At 44.2% G+C, this 17,447-nt stretch overlaps 9 protein-coding genes across 9 annotated transcripts; 8 read left to right on the top strand and 1 right to left on the bottom strand.

Annotated features, from left to right (window-relative positions):
• Nucleotides 1–44: 44 nt before the first annotated feature.
• On the bottom strand, nucleotides 45–989 carry LSM04_004274 (Leucine-rich repeat; the record flags this gene model as incomplete). The annotated part of the gene is made up of 1 exon (XM_067330738.1): nucleotides 45–989. The coding sequence occupies one exon, from the start codon at nucleotides 987–989 to the stop codon at nucleotides 45–47; it is 945 nt and encodes a 314-aa protein (XP_067194094.1).
• Nucleotides 990–1,577: 588 nt separating this feature from the next.
• LSM04_009069 (uncharacterized protein) lies at nucleotides 1,578–2,135 on the top strand (the record flags this gene model as incomplete). Its single annotated transcript, XM_067330737.1, has 1 exon — nucleotides 1,578–2,135. One exon carries the CDS (start codon nucleotides 1,578–1,580, stop codon nucleotides 2,133–2,135), a length of 558 nt encoding a protein of 185 aa, XP_067194134.1.
• Nucleotides 2,136–2,439: 304 nt separating this feature from the next.
• LSM04_003921 (Protein kinase domain) lies at nucleotides 2,440–3,498 on the top strand (the record flags this gene model as incomplete). Its single annotated transcript, XM_067330736.1, has 1 exon — nucleotides 2,440–3,498. One exon carries the CDS (start codon nucleotides 2,440–2,442, stop codon nucleotides 3,496–3,498), a length of 1,059 nt encoding a protein of 352 aa, XP_067194091.1.
• Nucleotides 3,499–4,167: 669 nt separating this feature from the next.
• Nucleotides 4,168–5,004, top strand: LSM04_008244 (Ribosomal protein L22/L17; the record flags this gene model as incomplete). Its single annotated transcript, XM_067330735.1, has 1 exon — nucleotides 4,168–5,004. The coding sequence occupies one exon, from the start codon at nucleotides 4,168–4,170 to the stop codon at nucleotides 5,002–5,004; it is 837 nt and encodes a 278-aa protein (XP_067194127.1).
• A 247-nt stretch (nucleotides 5,005–5,251) lies between these two features.
• Nucleotides 5,252–6,487, top strand: LSM04_002258 (uncharacterized protein; the record flags this gene model as incomplete). Its single annotated transcript, XM_067330734.1, has 1 exon — nucleotides 5,252–6,487. The coding sequence occupies one exon, from the start codon at nucleotides 5,252–5,254 to the stop codon at nucleotides 6,485–6,487; it is 1,236 nt and encodes a 411-aa protein (XP_067194075.1).
• A 469-nt stretch (nucleotides 6,488–6,956) lies between these two features.
• LSM04_001005 (uncharacterized protein) lies at nucleotides 6,957–7,298 on the top strand (the record flags this gene model as incomplete). The annotated part of the gene is made up of 1 exon (XM_067330733.1): nucleotides 6,957–7,298. One exon carries the CDS (start codon nucleotides 6,957–6,959, stop codon nucleotides 7,296–7,298), a length of 342 nt encoding a protein of 113 aa, XP_067194057.1.
• A 795-nt stretch (nucleotides 7,299–8,093) lies between these two features.
• On the top strand, nucleotides 8,094–10,649 carry LSM04_006794 (uncharacterized protein; the record flags this gene model as incomplete). Its single annotated transcript, XM_067330732.1, has 1 exon — nucleotides 8,094–10,649. One exon carries the CDS (start codon nucleotides 8,094–8,096, stop codon nucleotides 10,647–10,649), a length of 2,556 nt encoding a protein of 851 aa, XP_067194118.1.
• Nucleotides 10,650–11,135: 486 nt separating this feature from the next.
• On the top strand, nucleotides 11,136–12,428 carry LSM04_004635 (Prp18; the record flags this gene model as incomplete). Its single annotated transcript, XM_067330731.1, has 1 exon — nucleotides 11,136–12,428. The coding sequence occupies one exon, from the start codon at nucleotides 11,136–11,138 to the stop codon at nucleotides 12,426–12,428; it is 1,293 nt and encodes a 430-aa protein (XP_067194098.1).
• Nucleotides 12,429–12,708: 280 nt separating this feature from the next.
• LSM04_003704 (uncharacterized protein) lies at nucleotides 12,709–13,713 on the top strand (the record flags this gene model as incomplete). Its single annotated transcript, XM_067330730.1, has 1 exon — nucleotides 12,709–13,713. The coding sequence occupies one exon, from the start codon at nucleotides 12,709–12,711 to the stop codon at nucleotides 13,711–13,713; it is 1,005 nt and encodes a 334-aa protein (XP_067194089.1).
• Nucleotides 13,714–17,447: the final 3,734 nt, after the last annotated feature.

Here is a 17,447-nt window from a genome sequence, read left to right as displayed (position 1 = left end):
AAAAAAGAAGAAAAAAAGAAGAAAAAAAAGGTTCCACAAGGTAACTATTTACCCTTTTCTTTTGAAGTTTCTTTCCCTCTCTTCTTAGTTTTCTTTGAAACCCCTTTTGGGGGCTGAGGAAACCTTTTAACTAGAATAGTATCTAGAAGTTTAAAAAAATCCTCGGGAATATCAACATTCTCTCGAAGCCAAAGAGTATGAAGTGTCTCATTATATACTTCTATAGGAAAATCCTTATTGTTTTCCTTTGATTCCACCATCCCTTCTGGGGTAATATCATTATCAATATCGCCACTTCCCTCTAACAATCCTGCTGGGTAAGACTTTATTGATAAACTCGTCACTTCATCACCCTCTGTTACGCGCGAAGACTCCCTTGCCGAAATTTTTTCAGCAAGTTCCAAAGAAATCCTAGGAAGAATGGGTTCTAGTGCGTCAATTAATTTATATGCACCATAAAAAGTAATACGATTGGCACGTAAATTGATGGTCTTGATTTTAGATGAAATTCTAAGAGAGGAAGCAATAGCAATTGCTCCTTCATCGTGAATATCATTACATGACATATGTAGAGTTTCCAAATTTTGAATACATTTTGCTGCGGCAATCGCACCCTTATCACCTATATAATTACCGTCAACATTTAAGTGTTTTAAACATTTATTTCGTTTTAAGCAAGAAAAAAATTCCACTGCTCCCTTATCTTGCATATCACACATTGAGATATCAATTGTTGTAACAGTGTTATTTAAAATTAATTTGCGCCCTATACTGATGCACTTTTCACTTCCCAAAAACATGGAAGACAAACTAAGGTTTAGTCCCCAACGTGGAGGCGGATTTAGATATCGCTGCATAGCGTGAGCTACCTCTTCGCTTGGCCTTAAACGCCACATATTGCAACTAGGAGCGTCCGGATCAGGAGGGATGGCGGCTGTTTCTATTGCCTCTATCACCCGCTTATAGGCTATTTCAGCCTCATCTTCCATTATCCTAGGATAGTAAAAAAAAAGCACTAGGAAAAAGAAGAAATAAAAAAAAAGAAACAGAAGCAGATTCACCATAAGAGAAAAAAAAACAATTTGAACCACAACCACTTTTGCCGCAGAATTTACGTGAAAAAGAAAAAAAAACCATCACCATCACACCCACCACCACAAGCGTGCGGCCACAGCCCAAAGCAAAAAAAGAAACAAGGCACACCCGCCACTCGACCCCCCGAACCAAAAAGAATTCCATCCGCCCCATTCCGTCGGCTCCTCCCCGTCCCCTCCCCGGCCCCGCCAACGCGAAGGGTCCCGTTTTTTTACTTTTTACGTGTGTGTGTGTGTTTGAGTTTTTGGTGGTGGGGCTTTTGTTTTCTTTCCTTTCGTAACGGCGAATGGTCGCCGCGTTGTTCCGCAAGTCTGTGCGTTTGTTTCGCTCCGGTGGTCATTTTTTTCTTGAGGTGATTATTTTCATTTTTTTTTCTTTTCGTTGCGTCTACGTGTTTCTTTTTTTTTTTTTCTTGCAACCAAAGTACCTTTGAGACACCTTTGTTTTTTTTTTTTTTATTTCGCTCTCAAAAGGTTTCTAAGATGCAAAATCAAGGCTTTTTACAACAGGAAGACAGTGATGCTGCCTTGGCACGGCAGTTACACCAAGAAATAAACGGTCCTGATGGAGGTTCGGTTACTTCTGCAGTCGACACGAATCCGAATCGAATAGACGGTGGTGTTTCTTTGGAATGTCCTGCATGCACCTTTATCAACGTCTATAATGACACTGTTCCGGGTGTTCGATATACCTGTGCGCAATGCCACACAGCACTTTCTGCTAATTCTACACAAAATCCTGGTGAAACATCAGCAAATGAAAAAAAACTTGTGAAATGCAACCTTTGTGAATGCTTAAACAAAATTCCCAATGGAACTTATGATGCAATCCTTTGTGGTGGTTGCTCTCATGAACTAAAGAAAGATCAAGCAGCAAAGAAAAGTCAACCTCAGCAATCACCTCCACAAACAACACGACGAATTCAAGTTCGTTGTGGAGAATGTGGCAGTGTAAATGCCGTACAAGTTGGAAATGACGTCTTTAATATTCGTTTTGAATGTGGCTCGTGTCAGGTGGTAAACGAAGTATCTTTGCAATAACCGTGATGGTTCGTTTGGCAGGATTTCCTCTCTTGATAGAATTATGAGTTTATTGCTTTATTTTTGTTTTTCGTTTTCCTTTTTACTACTCTCAAACGTGGGGATGGGGAGAAATTTTATTGATATTACCAATTCAACTAGAAACATCCTAAGTTACTAACACCTGTTTTTTTTTTTTTTTCGTTTGTTTGCTTTTTTCTTATTTGTGGGGTGGTTCCCTATAGGAAAAAATTATAGAATACGAAGAACATTTTTTTTTTCTTGCTTTAGGTCTCTTCCTGAAATATCAGAGGGTTTGATTGTAATGAGAAGAGTAGGTGAATACGAAGTTTTGGAAACAGTTGGAGCAGGTGCGTACAGCAAGGTCAAGCGAGTACGGCATATTCCTACTAGGGCATGTTTTGTTGCTAAAATCATTCCAAAGACCAATCAGGGAGTGGAAGCGGATGTGAAGGTTGAAATATCAATTTTGCGTAGACTAAAACATCGAAATATTGTTCAACTGGTTGAGATCTTAGAAAGCCCCAACAACTACTATATTATTCTTGAGCCTGTTTTTGGTGGAGATGTTTGCAAGCTTATATTGTCTCAAGAAGGTTGTCTTGCAGAAAATGTGGTGGCAGGTCTTTTCTTTCAGCTTGTAGCTGGTGTTCGTGTTTGTCATCAAAATGGTGTAGCACACAGAGACTTGAAACCGGAAAATCTTCTCTTAACTGAAGGAAATGTTTTGAAAATATCTGATTTTGGATTAAGTCGGTTACATAAGCAAAGTAATTTCCGTGCAGAAGTTGATGAATATGCTCATACATTGACAGGAACCCTTGCTTACGTAGCTCCAGAGGTTTTGGGAGGTAATTATGATGCTTTTAAAGCGGATATATGGTCTATGGGATGTATTTTGTACGTTCTTTTAACTGGTTGTTTTCCATTTGGATATACATCGGATGCTCGAGAGTTGGAAGAAAGAATAAGAATGGGACGCATTTGCAAGATGCCTGATTCAGTTAGTCAGAATGCAAAGGAACTTACCTTATGGCTTTTGTCACGCAAAGCGGGAGACAGACCTTCATTAGATCAAGTGGCTTTGCATCCTTTTTTAGCGGACCATATACCTATGAAACATATTGTTGCACTTACAAGGAGTAAACAACCAGCACTTTTGACTCCAAATCCTGCCGAATTCAGCAGTGATGTTCCTGATGAAGAAAAACAGACAAATGAAAGAAGTTCATGCTTTTGTAATAAAGAAGAATCAAAGCCCATCCCAACAGCTTCACAGCAAGTAGACCTAGTAGGCCTCTCCGTAGAAAGAGATGGCTCATCACAAAATGATAGTACTTCAAAACGTCGATTTATACGATAATACAATAATAGTGTGGATTTCGACCGGATTAAATGCTCTTGTAAGAATTGGGGTGGCAGTATCTGCCGCATATAAGGCCATGGAGCAAATTGATTGCATTACTGGTATCGTCTTAAATCGATAGAATTCATATATTAAAAAAAAAGAATCATTAATAAGAGGTATTTCTTCGTATTCGGTATTATGAATGGATTCATTTTGGTGTTCTTTTTTTTTCCTTTAAAAAAAAGAGCCTGATACATATCATTCATTTCTTGTGGTTGTTATTGTTTTTGCAAGGGCCAACGTCTTTGTTCGTGCTCTCTACATTGACTTTGTCATGGTAGAACGAAAGGTAGGGAGGAAGAAAAAAAAAGAACAGTGCGATTAATTGATGCCTTTTCGTGACCAAAAAAGAAATAGAGATCCTTGTTTTGAAGTTTTTTTTAGTGTTTAAAGTGTGACTGAACATCGTTTTTTTTTTTTTTTTTTGTTGTTGTTGTTGTTGTTGTTGTTGTTGTTTTGTTTGTTCTTGTTCGAGTTTGTTATCCCTGATACTGTGTATGAATGCATATATTTGTTGGTTGAGGGACATTATGGTAAAGGAAGATTGGATTTATTATTTTTTCTGTTTTTGTTTTTTTAGAAGGTTCGTTTTGAAAAAAAAGGCTTATCCTAGAGAAAGTAATAATGCCAAAACCAGCTCCTCGTTTCGCGATGGGAGTTGTGCTTCCTCGTCGCACTAATGTTGGCTCACAGTTTTTGCACACGCAAAGACATGGGGCCCGCAAAACTTGGTACAAAAAACAATACTTTTCAGTTCGTCCTTTTGCTATTCAACGTCACCAGGGTAGTACTCCACGAATTTTGCTTGACCGCAGTTTGTGGAAATCGGTTTGGATGAATAAATTAAACATGCCAGATATTAATCGATGGGAGCGTGTTGTAAATAGTCAACGTGTTACTGAGGATCGTTACGCTTTAGTGGAGGAAGAGGGTGTGATGCATAAAGTTAACTGGGGATTGTATTGTGAACGTCTGGAAACAGAATTAATGGCTTCTCAAGATCGTCTACCGCAGTATACTCTTCTGATGAAGGCAGCTCCCTCAAACTGGAAAAAATTTGATATTGATGTTAGTGTTCTTCGTGGATTATCTCTTCGTGAAGCTATGGCACAATGCAAATTGTCTATGAGGAAGGGTCATCAAATTGTTTTCCGAGCTTTGGAAATGGCACAACAGGGTGCAGAGGCAAAAGGACTTGACAAGGAGCATTTGCGAGTTGCTCGTATTTCGTGTTTTCCAGGTCCTACGGATAAACAAATAGATATTCGTAGCCGTGGATATTATGCGTGGAAAACCAAGAAATCATCCCATTTGCTACTTACACTAGCTGAAGATCCTGAAATGGTGCTTCCTGACCGTACTTCTATTCCATATGCTTCACTACTTTCAATGAGACGTGCTGGACTTTCTGTAGAACCAATAGTTATTGATGTGCCTGCTATCACCGCAGACGGCATCTAGCTTAATACACATTATAGTTAGAGTACTAGTATTATTTCAACAATTACTAACTGAAGAAAGAAAAAAAGAGATGATGATGGGAAATCCAATGACACTATGAATTCTGAAGGCTTGGGTGTATCCTGTGGAAAACAAATATTTACTATGATTTTTTTTTGTTTTTATTTTTTTTTTATTTTTTTCTCTCTTTAAAATGGCTAATACACGCACACAAAAAAAACCAAAGAAACAATGTCTTGTATGGAAAATGCTTAGAAAGCGATACAGACCTTTGGATGCGGTGGAAGAGCGTTCTGTGGGTGTTGAACAACTGCTACAGGTTGGTTTGCTTCAAGATGAGCAGTCATACTGTTTTAGTTGGCCCGATGCACCACTTACCTCTATGTTGCGCCGTTCCAACGCCTCTTTAGCCCTTGGGATGCAGAGTGGTCTAGCACCCTCTACACACTCTGTGGTTTTACAACCTCCAGTTTATGCAATAGATAAGATTGCAGCAGAACATGGAAGGGTTGAACTATTTAATAGTTTTTCCAATAGTAATCCGGCGATTTCATTCCTAAAAACAAATCCCTCTTTACCCGTTCAAAGTAATACTATACAGGGACATAAGCGACATCCTTCAGCCCCTGGAGCGACTTCTACCGATGATAGTATATTTTCTTTTAATGCCGAACAAATAGTAGAACTGAAAGTTGCTGGAGCCTTTACAGCCTTCATTGAAGCATTGCGTCGAGCGGCACCGTCTACTGTTAGTAATGATGCTGCAGAATTAGAGTTGATGGCAAGACGAGAAATGGAAGATGAATTAGTGCGTTTAGAATGGCGAGCACATCAGAAATCTGAAAAAACAGATCCTGCTACGCAACGTATGGTATTATTAGGGGCTGCTGTGCCTTTCTTAGATAATAGCAAAAAGAATGGTAGTGAAGATACTGCACAGCGTTCACGAACATGGCAACGTATTATGTACGATTTATGGTTAAAATGGCGTCAAGGAACTTTACAATTTAATGGAGAATTAGTTTGTGGACCAAATGCATTGCCATGGGGTTCTCCACTTCTTCCTGGTTCTTTTCTAGCTTCAGCAGCGAAAGAATACTTTCTAAGCCCTAACGGTGAACGAAATGGCGCTGTTAAAGCAGGTAGGTCTCATGAGAAAACAGGAGGGGATGTTGATGATCAACAAGTTATTTCTTCTGTATTTCCTCGACGTCGTGGTGCTTATGGATTTCTTCGTTGGCGTATTGATGTTTATGAGCCACGTCTACGTGCGGCTTCTGGTGGTAGTCTTGGAGAAAATGGTTTGGTTGGATCTGCAAATTTACTAAGTATAACTGAAGTCAATAAGCTTATTGAAGATAAACTACCTCCTATATTGACTGATGTAGTACTTGATGAACGTATGAACTCTATTGATGCAATAGGAGTAACAGATATTCGTAGTGGGGTTGAAACATGGAGACAATGGTTAGCGCATATGTGAGTCTTCTACAATGGTTTTTTTTTCCCCTGCTGATATTGCCAGTCTTTACGTTTGTGTATTGCATTACGGCTTCTTTGAGCTCTTTGTGCTTCTTACTTGTACCTGAAGAAACAGAGGTGAGGATGATATATGTTTTTTTTTTTCTTTCTCTCCCACTTTATCAATACGACATGAAACAAACTACTATTAAAAATGAATTCAAAGAAGAAAGAAAAGGTGGGGAACCCCTTAGAAGCATAAAAGTATCCTGAACTCGAGGAAATTACTTACAAGAGATAGCTTGGCATTGCGCAGCCATCAAATTTCTGTGATTTTTTATTTTGTTTTAAACTTTAAGAATACATTCCTGTGTGAGAGTAAAACTTACTACATGGTAAGAAAACATTTTTTGTTTATTTCTTATTTTATTTCTTTTAAGACTGTAAGAGCTAGCTAAGCAATAAGAGAAGGGGGAAGAAAGGAGACTTTAATGTCAAAATCACCGTCGCAAAACGCCACAAAGAAGTGGGTAAGTCAACGTGCGCAAGCGCGTTCAGGAGAGGCATCAAACTCCAAGACCAACGTTACGACGCAGCCACCACCTCCGGCTGCCCACGAGCATCCCTCACCACCACCAGCGCCAACAGCAGCGCAGCTTCCACAATCTTTGGTGTTTGAGCGCCAGGATGCAGTGGATATACTGAGTAATCTTTACCATAATTCAGAAGCTGTGCAAACTATTGAAACAGGAACTCCTATATACGAACCGCGTGATTCCTCGAAGTTTCATGAGGAACTTATGGATTGCCTTAAAGCAGCAGGTTATGTCTAAGAATTTTAAATAAAAAATGGAGACTATATTTTCAGAAACCGTTTTGCATGTCTTCTTTGTGTTGCTGTTGCATGTTGTAAAAGAGCAAGGAATAAGAAAAAATAGCAGAAAGTAGTTTGATGGGCAATAGAAGGGTATCATAGCCTTTTTTGTAGTTTGAAAGGTAATGAAATGATTTTTGTTTGTCGTCAATCTATATTATTATTATTGTTATTATTATTATTATTATTATTATTATTATTATTATTATTATTATTATTCATTTGTGCTTATCAGACGCAATATAACCATATGCTGAAATATACCCCTCCACTGTAACCATTTAAAGGTATCTCGATATTTTTCAGTGGTCTTTTTGAGAATTTTTTTCCTTTTACCTTTTGCACTTTTTTTCTCCGGAATTAGGGAACCAACGTGTCAAAGTAGTGGTGTAGGGTGAACGGAGTTGGGGTGCAATTCTTATTTTTAGTATCATGATTCGAGCCCTCACTGGCTTGGGTGTGAGTGCTCTTGTGGGCGTAGGATTGTATCAAGTATACTTGATTCAAAATGAAAGACTTGTCCTGCAGCAGGTTTCTTTGCTTGAAAGACAAAACAAAGAAACAGCTGACATGGATGGTAAACGCATCTAGAGTCTTCTTGGTAGTTGTCCCCTTGCAATAAAGTGGAAAAGAGAAATGAAGCGCTTTAATCGCTGACACTGTTTTTTTTTTTTTCATTGCTTTTTTCGTCTATGTCTTCTCTTTTTTTTTCTCTACATAGGGAAAGAGTGAGTTGGGAGCGGAATAAAGAGACATGGACCCCACAAGAGACAAGCCACTGTCGGATCAGCCCGATGTGCAGGCACAACAAAGTGAGAGGGAAAACCCGGGTCAAGAATCTATAGAAGCGGAACAGCCTGGAGATATAAACCCAACTGCACACCCAGAGCAGACTGAACAACACGAGGAACCACAGGAAACTCAAGAGCACGAGGAAACTGCACAACACGAGGAACCACAGGAAACTCAAGAGCACGAGGAAACTGCACAACACGAGGAACCACAGGAAACTCAAGAGCACGAGGAAACTGCACAACACGAGGAACCACAGGAAACTCAAGAGCACGAGGAAACTGCACAACACGAGGAACCACAGGAAACTCAAGAGCACGAGGAAACTGCACAACACGAGGAACCACAGGAAACTCAAGAGCACGAGGAAACTGCGCAACACGGGGAACCACAGGAAACTCAAGAGCACGAGGAAACTGCACAACACGAGGAACCACAGGAAACTCAAGAGCACGAGGAAACTGCACAACACGAGGAACCACAGGAAACTCAAGAGCACGAGGAAACTGCGCAACACGAGGAACCACAGGAAACTCAAGAGCACGAGGAAACTGCACAACACGAGGAACCACAGGAAACTCAAGAGCACGAGGAAACTGCGCAACACGAGGAACCACAGGAAACTCTTAATGTAGAAGCAGAAGTGAAGCATGTGGAGGGACCTCGTGATGAAGTGGAGGAACTTCCAGAACAAACTGTTGCTGTTCCAACCGATTATGAAGAAGAACTGTTGCCAACACAACCTTCCCGTAGTGCACAGGCGGAAGTTGGTGAAGATGCTCTTTTATCACCCCCTACGTTACCTACTGATAACGCCACCTTTACTGTTCCTAGTACTCCAACCCCTCCTGTTGCTGCCGCCGCCGCTGTTGATTCTAATGTATCTCCTGCTCCTCAACAAGCTAATAATGAGTATATTATGCATCCTGAAGTTGATGTTGCTGTCGACGCTACAGTGCATCCAATGGGGTTTCGTATAGTAGTTAAAGTACCAGGTAGTCCAGGCGGAGTGGTCGCTAATAGATATCTGTTTGAATCCGTTTCTTCTCGTCTTGGGACACATCCAGAAACGATAAAACTCCTTCACAATGGTGAACGTGTTCGTTTTGGTGAAACTGTGACTTATGAGCAGGAGACAGCTCCCGAAAAGGGGCGATTGTGGATTGATGTATATTTTATTGATGACAAAGTACCACTTCACCTTCAGACGCTGAGCGAAGACGACAATCTTCTCCGTTGCGTTCGGGTACGCTCAAGACTGGAATCTGTGCGACCTGTTGATCTCGTAGCTGTTCGTCGACGTGGTTTTACTCTTGATGAAGCCATACAAGAGCTGCGATACGTCACCAAGAGCGAAAATATAATCACCTTGGCAATTTTACAAGATCCAAAAGAAACTCGACCCCCTTTTTTAGGTGGATATCGATCCAAAAAAGATCATTCCCGTGTTTTCCTACATGCGGCAACACAGCTGACATCACCTGGTGACACAAGTCTCGCAAATTTATTGTATGGTCCCCTCCCACGAGATGGTGTATCAAAAAAGACGCAAACTTATGGGGTATCGCGAAGCTGCCAGACGTTGCGAGAGTGCACGACGCAAACAGCGCGGCCAGATTATGAGGTGGATGAAAGGTTTGATGAAGTTATCATAGCCAAACCTTATTTTTCAGCAGCACAGCTTTTAGATTTACAGGCAGAAAGGGCTGTCGTTATACAAAAGATGTATAGAAAATGGAAGGCACGTAAGATTTATCGGGAGCTCGCTGCAGCGCGTCAGGCCTTCCTTGATGGAGCCGCTGCACAAGCTGCCGCGGAAGAAGCGGAAAAACAACGTCGTGAGGAGTTTGAACGTAGAAGACGTGCAACACCCCACACAGCTGATGACTTCGCTACAATTCGTCGAGAGTTGGAGGCATGGCGAGCGGCTGAGGCTTCGCGTATTCTTTCAGATAAGAAGCTTAGTGAAATGGAAAAACGATCTGCTCTTGCTGATCTTACGAAGAAAGAGTTGCAGCTTCTTCAAGAACTTGAAACACTACGTAGAGGTGCAATGAAGAACCGTCGTGCACGTAGATTCGAAGATATACTAGCCTTGATGACATCAGCAAAGCAGTGTGGCAAAGTTATGGTTACTACACAGGCTGCAGAACGTGCACGAGAATTGCGCCAGTTGTATTTGGCTTTAACTGAAACTCCTTCTTCTGTTGAAGCACGCCTTGATGTGCTTTTACATGTAAAGTGGACGGTAAAGGAGTTTGATGTACCCCTTACACGAGAACTGGTAGAACTTGTGGATCGCGAATCTGATTTACTTCAGCGTGGTCGTACTGCATCTTCTCTTAAAGGTTTGCGTACTCGTCTAGAAAATTTGTTTAAGCGCTTTATTGCTACTCCTGAGTACAATCCTGCTGTCGATGAAGTTGTGAAGGGACCTGTATTTGGTGTGGTTTCCAATGGCGAAGCTGCATCGACTACCGCAGCATCACTCCGTTTAAAGCCTTCACATGTTTCCTGAGAAGGAATGCGGTTTGTGTATTTCTTTTCCATGCAGTATCCGCAGAAGAATAAAGTGAATGGGATTCTGATTAAACCCTTTTCAGAGAATCTGTTGAGAGAAAACTTGTGTCAAAGAGGAGACAACGATATGATATGTACCTTAGGTGAGAAAGCAAATTTAAACTTCTGTGCGAAAGTTTACATATATATATATATATATATATATATATATATATATATGATGATGATGGTATGTGTACCTTTCCCCCCCTCCTTTGTTCTATCTTGAAATGTAGAAATATAGTACGCAATACAGAGAGGTAGGTACTGTGGTATTTATCTACTACATTACTATACTGTTTTTTTAATTCTGGGTTATGTTTTTTTGCATTTTATGCTGGTGTTTCACCTAAACACTTTCTTCTTTTAAACCTCTTACTGAACTTCTAGGAAAGGTGTGAACTGGAAAAGAAAAAGAGGGAAAATATTGAGAGAACCAGAGTAGATGAGTTTCGCTGGCCTTCAAAAACGGCTGCAAAAAAAAGCAAGATCAGCTGAAACGCCGATACCGGCAGTTAAAATTACAGGAACACCTTCTGTCTCTCTGTCCAACGGCAATCTTGGAACGTCAACCAATTCTATTTATGATATTTCGCTACAGGAGGTACGTGCAAATCATCCAGATTGCAAACGTCAACGTTCTCCAACTTATGAGGCGCCTCCAGTTTCTAATAGTACGCCAGTTGAAGGTGAATTACCTATTAAAGGAACTCCTTTGAACTCTTCTTTAAGAGAGACGCAATCAAAAAAACTCTCGGAAGCGGAGTTTATGGCACGACGGCAATTAGCGGATGAGGTAGTTTCTCGCTGTTTGGAGCATATGTCTAAAATTATCAGTGTCACGTCATTACCTAAGAACACGTCAGATGATAATCACAAATTGGATGCACAAAGTGTCAGCGGTTTGCCCATTCCACTCTGTGATTTTCTTGAACGACGTCTGAAGAAAACATCTTCTGCCACCACCGTCTCGATTGTCTCTAGCGAAGATGAGGAGTATGATCTCTTTTCTTCATTAAAATCTGGAATGGACAATTGCCACGATAATTCTGAAGTAATGTTTCGTGAAATTGAACCTCTTGTAAGCATTTTGCGAACCTTTTGGATTGCACTCTGCTGGCACTGGCAAGCAGCATTACGTGGCACTGGAGTAAAAACTTCGCGAGAAGGAGGTTGGTCGTATAATGTATACTTGCTCTCTCGACATGCATTGCCTGATGTTGTACGACATACGCGGGGTCGTGAAGTGGCTTTGGCTTTGGAAGCCTGGCGTGAGGCGTACCGTGTGCGACAGAATGTGCTTGACTTCTTGGCATACGCATTTCATGATCTTGAGGAACTTCTTCAGTTCAGGAGTAATAATAAGAATAATAAATCTGATGAGGTGTCACGAATAATTCCAGTAGAATTTGTAGAGAGCCTTTTTCAAATGGTACAACATCTACGGCGCCGTGAATTTTCATCGTGTAGACAACTATATGTCGACCTTACAATGGGTACAGCAAATTGGAAATTGGGTTTATTTTCTGGAGGAGAAGTACATATGCGGCGTTCAATGGAGAGAATTGAGCGTCGTCGCATTGAGCACATATTGCATAATGAGAGAGCAGTTCAGCTGTTGCACGCGCTGCGTGAGTTGATGGACTTTATACAGCAAAACGAAGCATCACTTTCACCAAAGTCTCTCTTTTACAACGAAAAGCGAAAAGATCCAATGGATAACAGTGATGCAAAATAAGAATTTTTTTTTGCTTTTCCAATCTTGCCATGACATATTTTTCTACCTGGTGCTAAATATTCTTGACATATATTGTTTTACATCATGTTAATCATTGCTTTAAACTATTACCCTTTTATCTTTTTTTACGATATTAAACAATTAAGTACAGCGTGGAAATATCTGAAGGTAAGACAACCTTTCTTGGGAATTGCCCTCTTTTTTTTTTTTTTTTTTTGAGGTCTCTCTCTCTCCGTGAGTGTGTATACTTGTATCATCATTTCTCTCAGTACTGGGGTTAATGGCTGCTACATCTTCAACCGTCCATTCTAGCCTACAGCGCTATTTACCTGGTCATCTTTCAAAGCGTGATAGACGAACATGTACAGGTGAAACGAACCGAAAAAACTTTGAAACTGCTCATTTATCCGTGTTGCAAAGGGAGGTTGCACATAAGTTGACACTTCCAAGCCGATTAAACCAGTTAATGGTTCCATCACTAACGGTAACACGTGCTGCTCTTGGTGATAAAAAGATGAGCTTTATGAGTTTAAGTGCCGATACTGGTAATGCGACAGGAAGCTTTAGCACGGAACGCAGCAGAAAAAAAATGGGATCAAGAAATGGAGATAATGAGAATCGTTTACGATGCGATGCAGTAACTGTAGACTCATTAATCGCATCAAACAAAACAGGAAAGGAACATGGTTTTGTCGCAGAAGCATTCTACTTTGGAAATGAAAGTGTTGGGGGAGCTGGGCAATTGGAATACAACGAACCCAGAGATCCGGGATGCTATAATCCTGTTGTCAGCGCCTGGAAAACACGAGAGCACTTTGACCCCTCAGTCTGGTTGTCAAGAACACTAGCCCCACAACTAACTGAAGCTATACAAAATGTAGGTAGATCCAGAAACGCAATAGCTCCTCTACGATCACCAGAACATAAATCTTCACGACAAGAAGATTCAGGTAAACCAAACTCAGAAATGGAGAAAACCTCAAGAAGCAAGGAGTACACAAGAACAGAAAACAATAATCTACCTACTAAAGGAGTAAAAACAACAGTATCAGATTGGACAGCAAATTACACACCTCCGAACTTCTACGACGTACCGCCACCAAAATTACGTTTTGAACTTACAGATTACCACTCCACGTTTAATGTAGTACAACCAGATCAGAGAAGTATAATGTATCTTGAAGAAAAAGAAAGATTTCAGTCAATACAACATGTACCTCTAACAACGCCAACCACAGCGGAACAAAAACCAGAAAGACGACGTTATATACACAAAGAAAGGTGATATATAACATGCACAATTTTGCAATTTTCAAAAAAGAAGAAAGATGTAAAATATACTAAACAACCTGCGCACACAACCATAATATACAATACCTATACACGAAGCAAACACGAATAAATTATTCCTCACAAAAAGAGAAATTAATTATATACCAACAAAAAAGCAAAACACTTCCTTTCTTTGTTTCCTTCTCTGTTTCCAATTGTCAAGAAAACAGCTAAAAAGCGTCAAACTACTCCTTACAACCAAACAATGGCAACTCCCAAGCAGGTGACAAAGAAGGCGTCGAAGAAGCACGGGGGCAGCCGCTCCGCAAAGGCGGGTCTGATCTTCCCCGTGGGCCGCGTGGGCTCACTGCTGCGCCGCGGCCAGTACGCGCGCCGCGTTGGTGCGTCCGGCGCGGTGTACATGGCGGCAGTGCTGGAGTACCTGACCGCCGAGCTGCTGGAGCTCTCCGTGAAGGCGGCGAGCCAGCAGGCAAAGAAGCCCAAGCGCCTGACGCCCCGCACGGTGACCCTCGCTGTGCGTCACGACGACGACCTTGGTGCACTGCTGCAGAACGTGACGCTGTCACGCGGTGGTGTGATGCCAAGCCTCCACAAGGCCCTGGCAAAGAAACAGAAGAGCAGCAAGAAGGCAAAGGCAACCCCCAGTGCTTAGAGTGGACACCGCGCCGCGTGCCGGGCACAAGCCTCTGCAGACACGCCTAGATACACGTGTGAATGATGCGCCGCCCCGCTGATGGTGATAACCGCACCGAGGTCGGGTGGCCCCATAGAGTCGGGAGCACTTTCTTTTTTCCGGTTTTTTTTAGTTAGGGATTCTTTCTTTCTACTGTGTGAGATTTCTCTTGCTGGTGTGTGTGTGTGTGTGTGTGTTTGCCTTTGTGTCTGATGTGCAACTGGGATGCACTGCGTGTGTCTACTCCATCTCTGCCTTCTTGTTTCCTTCTCTGTTTCCAATTGTCAAGAAAACAGCTACAAAGCGTCAAACTACTCCTTACAACCAAACAATGGCAACTCCCAAGCAGGTGACAAAGAAGGCGTCGAAGAAGCACGGGGGCAGCCGCTCCGCAAAGGCGGGTCTGATCTTCCCCGTGGGCCGCGTGGGCTCACTGCTGCGCCGCGGCCAGTACGCGCGCCGCGTTGGTGCGTCCGGCGCGGTGTACATGGCGGCAGTGCTGGAGTACCTGACCGCCGAGCTGCTGGAGCTCTCCGTGAAGGCGGCGAGCCAGCAGGCAAAGAAGCCCAAGCGCCTGACGCCCCGCACGGTGACCCTCGCTGTGCGTCACGACGACGACCTTGGTGCACTGCTGCAGAACGTGACGCTGTCACGCGGTGGTGTGATGCCAAGCCTCCACAAGGCCCTGGCAAAGAAACAGAAGAGCAGCAAGAAGGCAAAGGCAACCCCCAGTGCTTAGAGTGGACACCGCGCCGCGTGCCGGGCACAAGCCTCTGCAGACACGCCTAGATACACGTGTGAATGATGCGCCGCCCCGCTGATGGTGATAACCGCACCGAGGTCGGGTGGCCCCATAGAGTCGGGAGCACTTTCTTTTTTCCGGTTTTTTTTAGTTAGGGATTCTTTCTTTCTACTGTGTGAGATTTCTCTTGCTGGTGTGTGTGTGTGTGTGTGTGTGTTTGCCTTTGTGTCTGATGTGCAACTGGGATGCACTGCGTGTGTCTACTCCATCTCTGCCTTCTTGTTTCCTTCTCTGTTTCCAATTGTCAAGAAAACAGCTACAAAGCGTCAAACTACTCCTTACAACCAAACAATGGCAACTCCCAAGCAGGTGACAAAGAAGGCGTCGAAGAAGCACGGGGGCAGCCGCTCCGCAAAGGCGGGTCTGATCTTCCCCGTGGGCCGCGTGGGCTCACTGCTGCGCCGCGGCCAGTACGCGCGCCGCGTTGGTGCGTCCGGCGCGGTGTACATGGCGGCAGTGCTGGAGTACCTGACCGCCGAGCTGCTGGAGCTCTCCGTGAAGGCGGCGAGCCAGCAGGCAAAGAAGCCCAAGCGCCTGACGCCCCGCACGGTGACCCTCGCTGTGCGTCACGACGACGACCTTGGTGCACTGCTGCAGAACGTGACGCTGTCACGCGGTGGTGTGATGCCAAGCCTCCACAAGGCCCTGGCAAAGAAACAGAAGAGCAGCAAGAAGGCAAAGGCAACCCCCAGTGCTTAGAGTGGACACCGCGCCGCGTGCCGGGCACAAGCCTCTGCAGACACGCCTAGATACACGTGTGAATGATGCGCCGCCCCGCTGATGGTGATAACCGCACCGAGGTCGGGTGGCCCCATAGAGTCGGGAGCACTTTCTTTTTTCCGGTTTTTTTTAGTTAGGGATTCTTTCTTTCTACTGTGTGAGATTTCTCTTGCTGGTGTGTGTGTGTGTGTGTGTGTGTGTTTGCCTTTGTGTCTGATGTGCAACTGGGATGCACTGCGTGTGTCTACTCCATCTCTGCCTTCTTGTTTCCTTCTCTGTTTCCAATTGTCAAGAAAACAGCTACAAAGCGTCAAACTACTCCTTACAACCAAACAATGGCAACTCCCAAGCAGGTGACAAAGAAGGCGTCGAAGAAGCACGGGGGCAGCCGCTCCGCAAAGGCGGGTCTGATCTTCCCCGTGGGCCGCGTGGGCTCACTGCTGCGCCGCGGCCAGTACGCGCGCCGCGTTGGTGCGTCCGGCGCGGTGTACATGGCGGCAGTGCTGGAGTACCTGACCGCCGAGCTGCTGGAGCTCTCCGTGAAGGCGGCGAGCCAGCAGGCAAAGAAGCCCAAGCGCCTGACGCCCCGCACGGTGACCCTCGCTGTGCGTCACGACGACGACCTTGGTGCACTGCTGCAGAACGTGACGCTGTCACGCGGTGGTGTGATGCCAAGCCTCCACAAGGCCCTGGCAAAGAAACAGAAGAGCAGCAAGAAGGCAAAGGCAACCCCCAGTGCTTAGAGTGGACACCGCGCCGCGTGCCGGGCACAAGCCTCTGCAGACACGCCTAGATACACGTGTGAATGATGCGCCGCCCCGCTGATGGTGATAACCGCACCGAGGTCGGGTGGCCCCATAGAGTCGGGAGCACTTTCTTTTTTCCGGTTTTTTTTAGTTAGGGATTCTTTCTTTCTACTGTGTGAGATTTCTCTTGCTGGTGTGTGTGTGTGTGTGTGTGTGTTTGCCTTTGTGTCTGATGTGCAACTGGGATGCACTGCGTGTGTCTACTCCATCTCTGCCTTCTTGTTTCCTTCTCTGTTTCCAATTGTCAAGAAAACAGCTACAAAGCGTCAAACTACTCCTTACAACCAAACAATGGCAACTCCCAAGCAGGTGACAAAGAAGGCGTCGAAGAAGCACGGGGGCAGCCGCTCCGCAAAGGCGGGTCTGATCTTCCCCGTGGGCCGCGTGGGCTCACTGCTGCGCCGCGGCCAGTACGCGCGCCGCGTTGGTGCGTCCGGCGCGGTGTACATGGCGGCAGTGCTGGAGTACCTGACCGCCGAGCTGCTGGAGCTCTCCGTGAAGGCGGCGAGCCAGCAGGCAAAGAAGCCCAAGCGCCTGACGCCCCGCACGGTGACCCTCGCTGTGCGTCACGACGACGACCTTGGTGCACTGCTGCAGAACGTGACGCTGTCACGCGGTGGTGTGATGCCAAGCCTCCACAAGGCCCTGGCAAAGAAACAGAAGAGCAGCAAGAAGGCAAAGGCAACCCCCAGTGCTTAGAGTGGACACCGCGCCGCGTGCCGGGG

Source organism: Trypanosoma melophagium (genome assembly GCF_022059095.1).
Source record: "Trypanosoma melophagium isolate St. Kilda chromosome Unknown ctg13segment2, whole genome shotgun sequence".
Lineage (NCBI taxonomy): Eukaryota > Euglenozoa > Kinetoplastea > Trypanosomatida > Trypanosomatidae > Trypanosoma > Trypanosoma melophagium.
The sequence above is the reverse complement of the archived record's forward strand: the minus strand, read 5'-3'. Positions and strand labels throughout refer to the sequence as shown.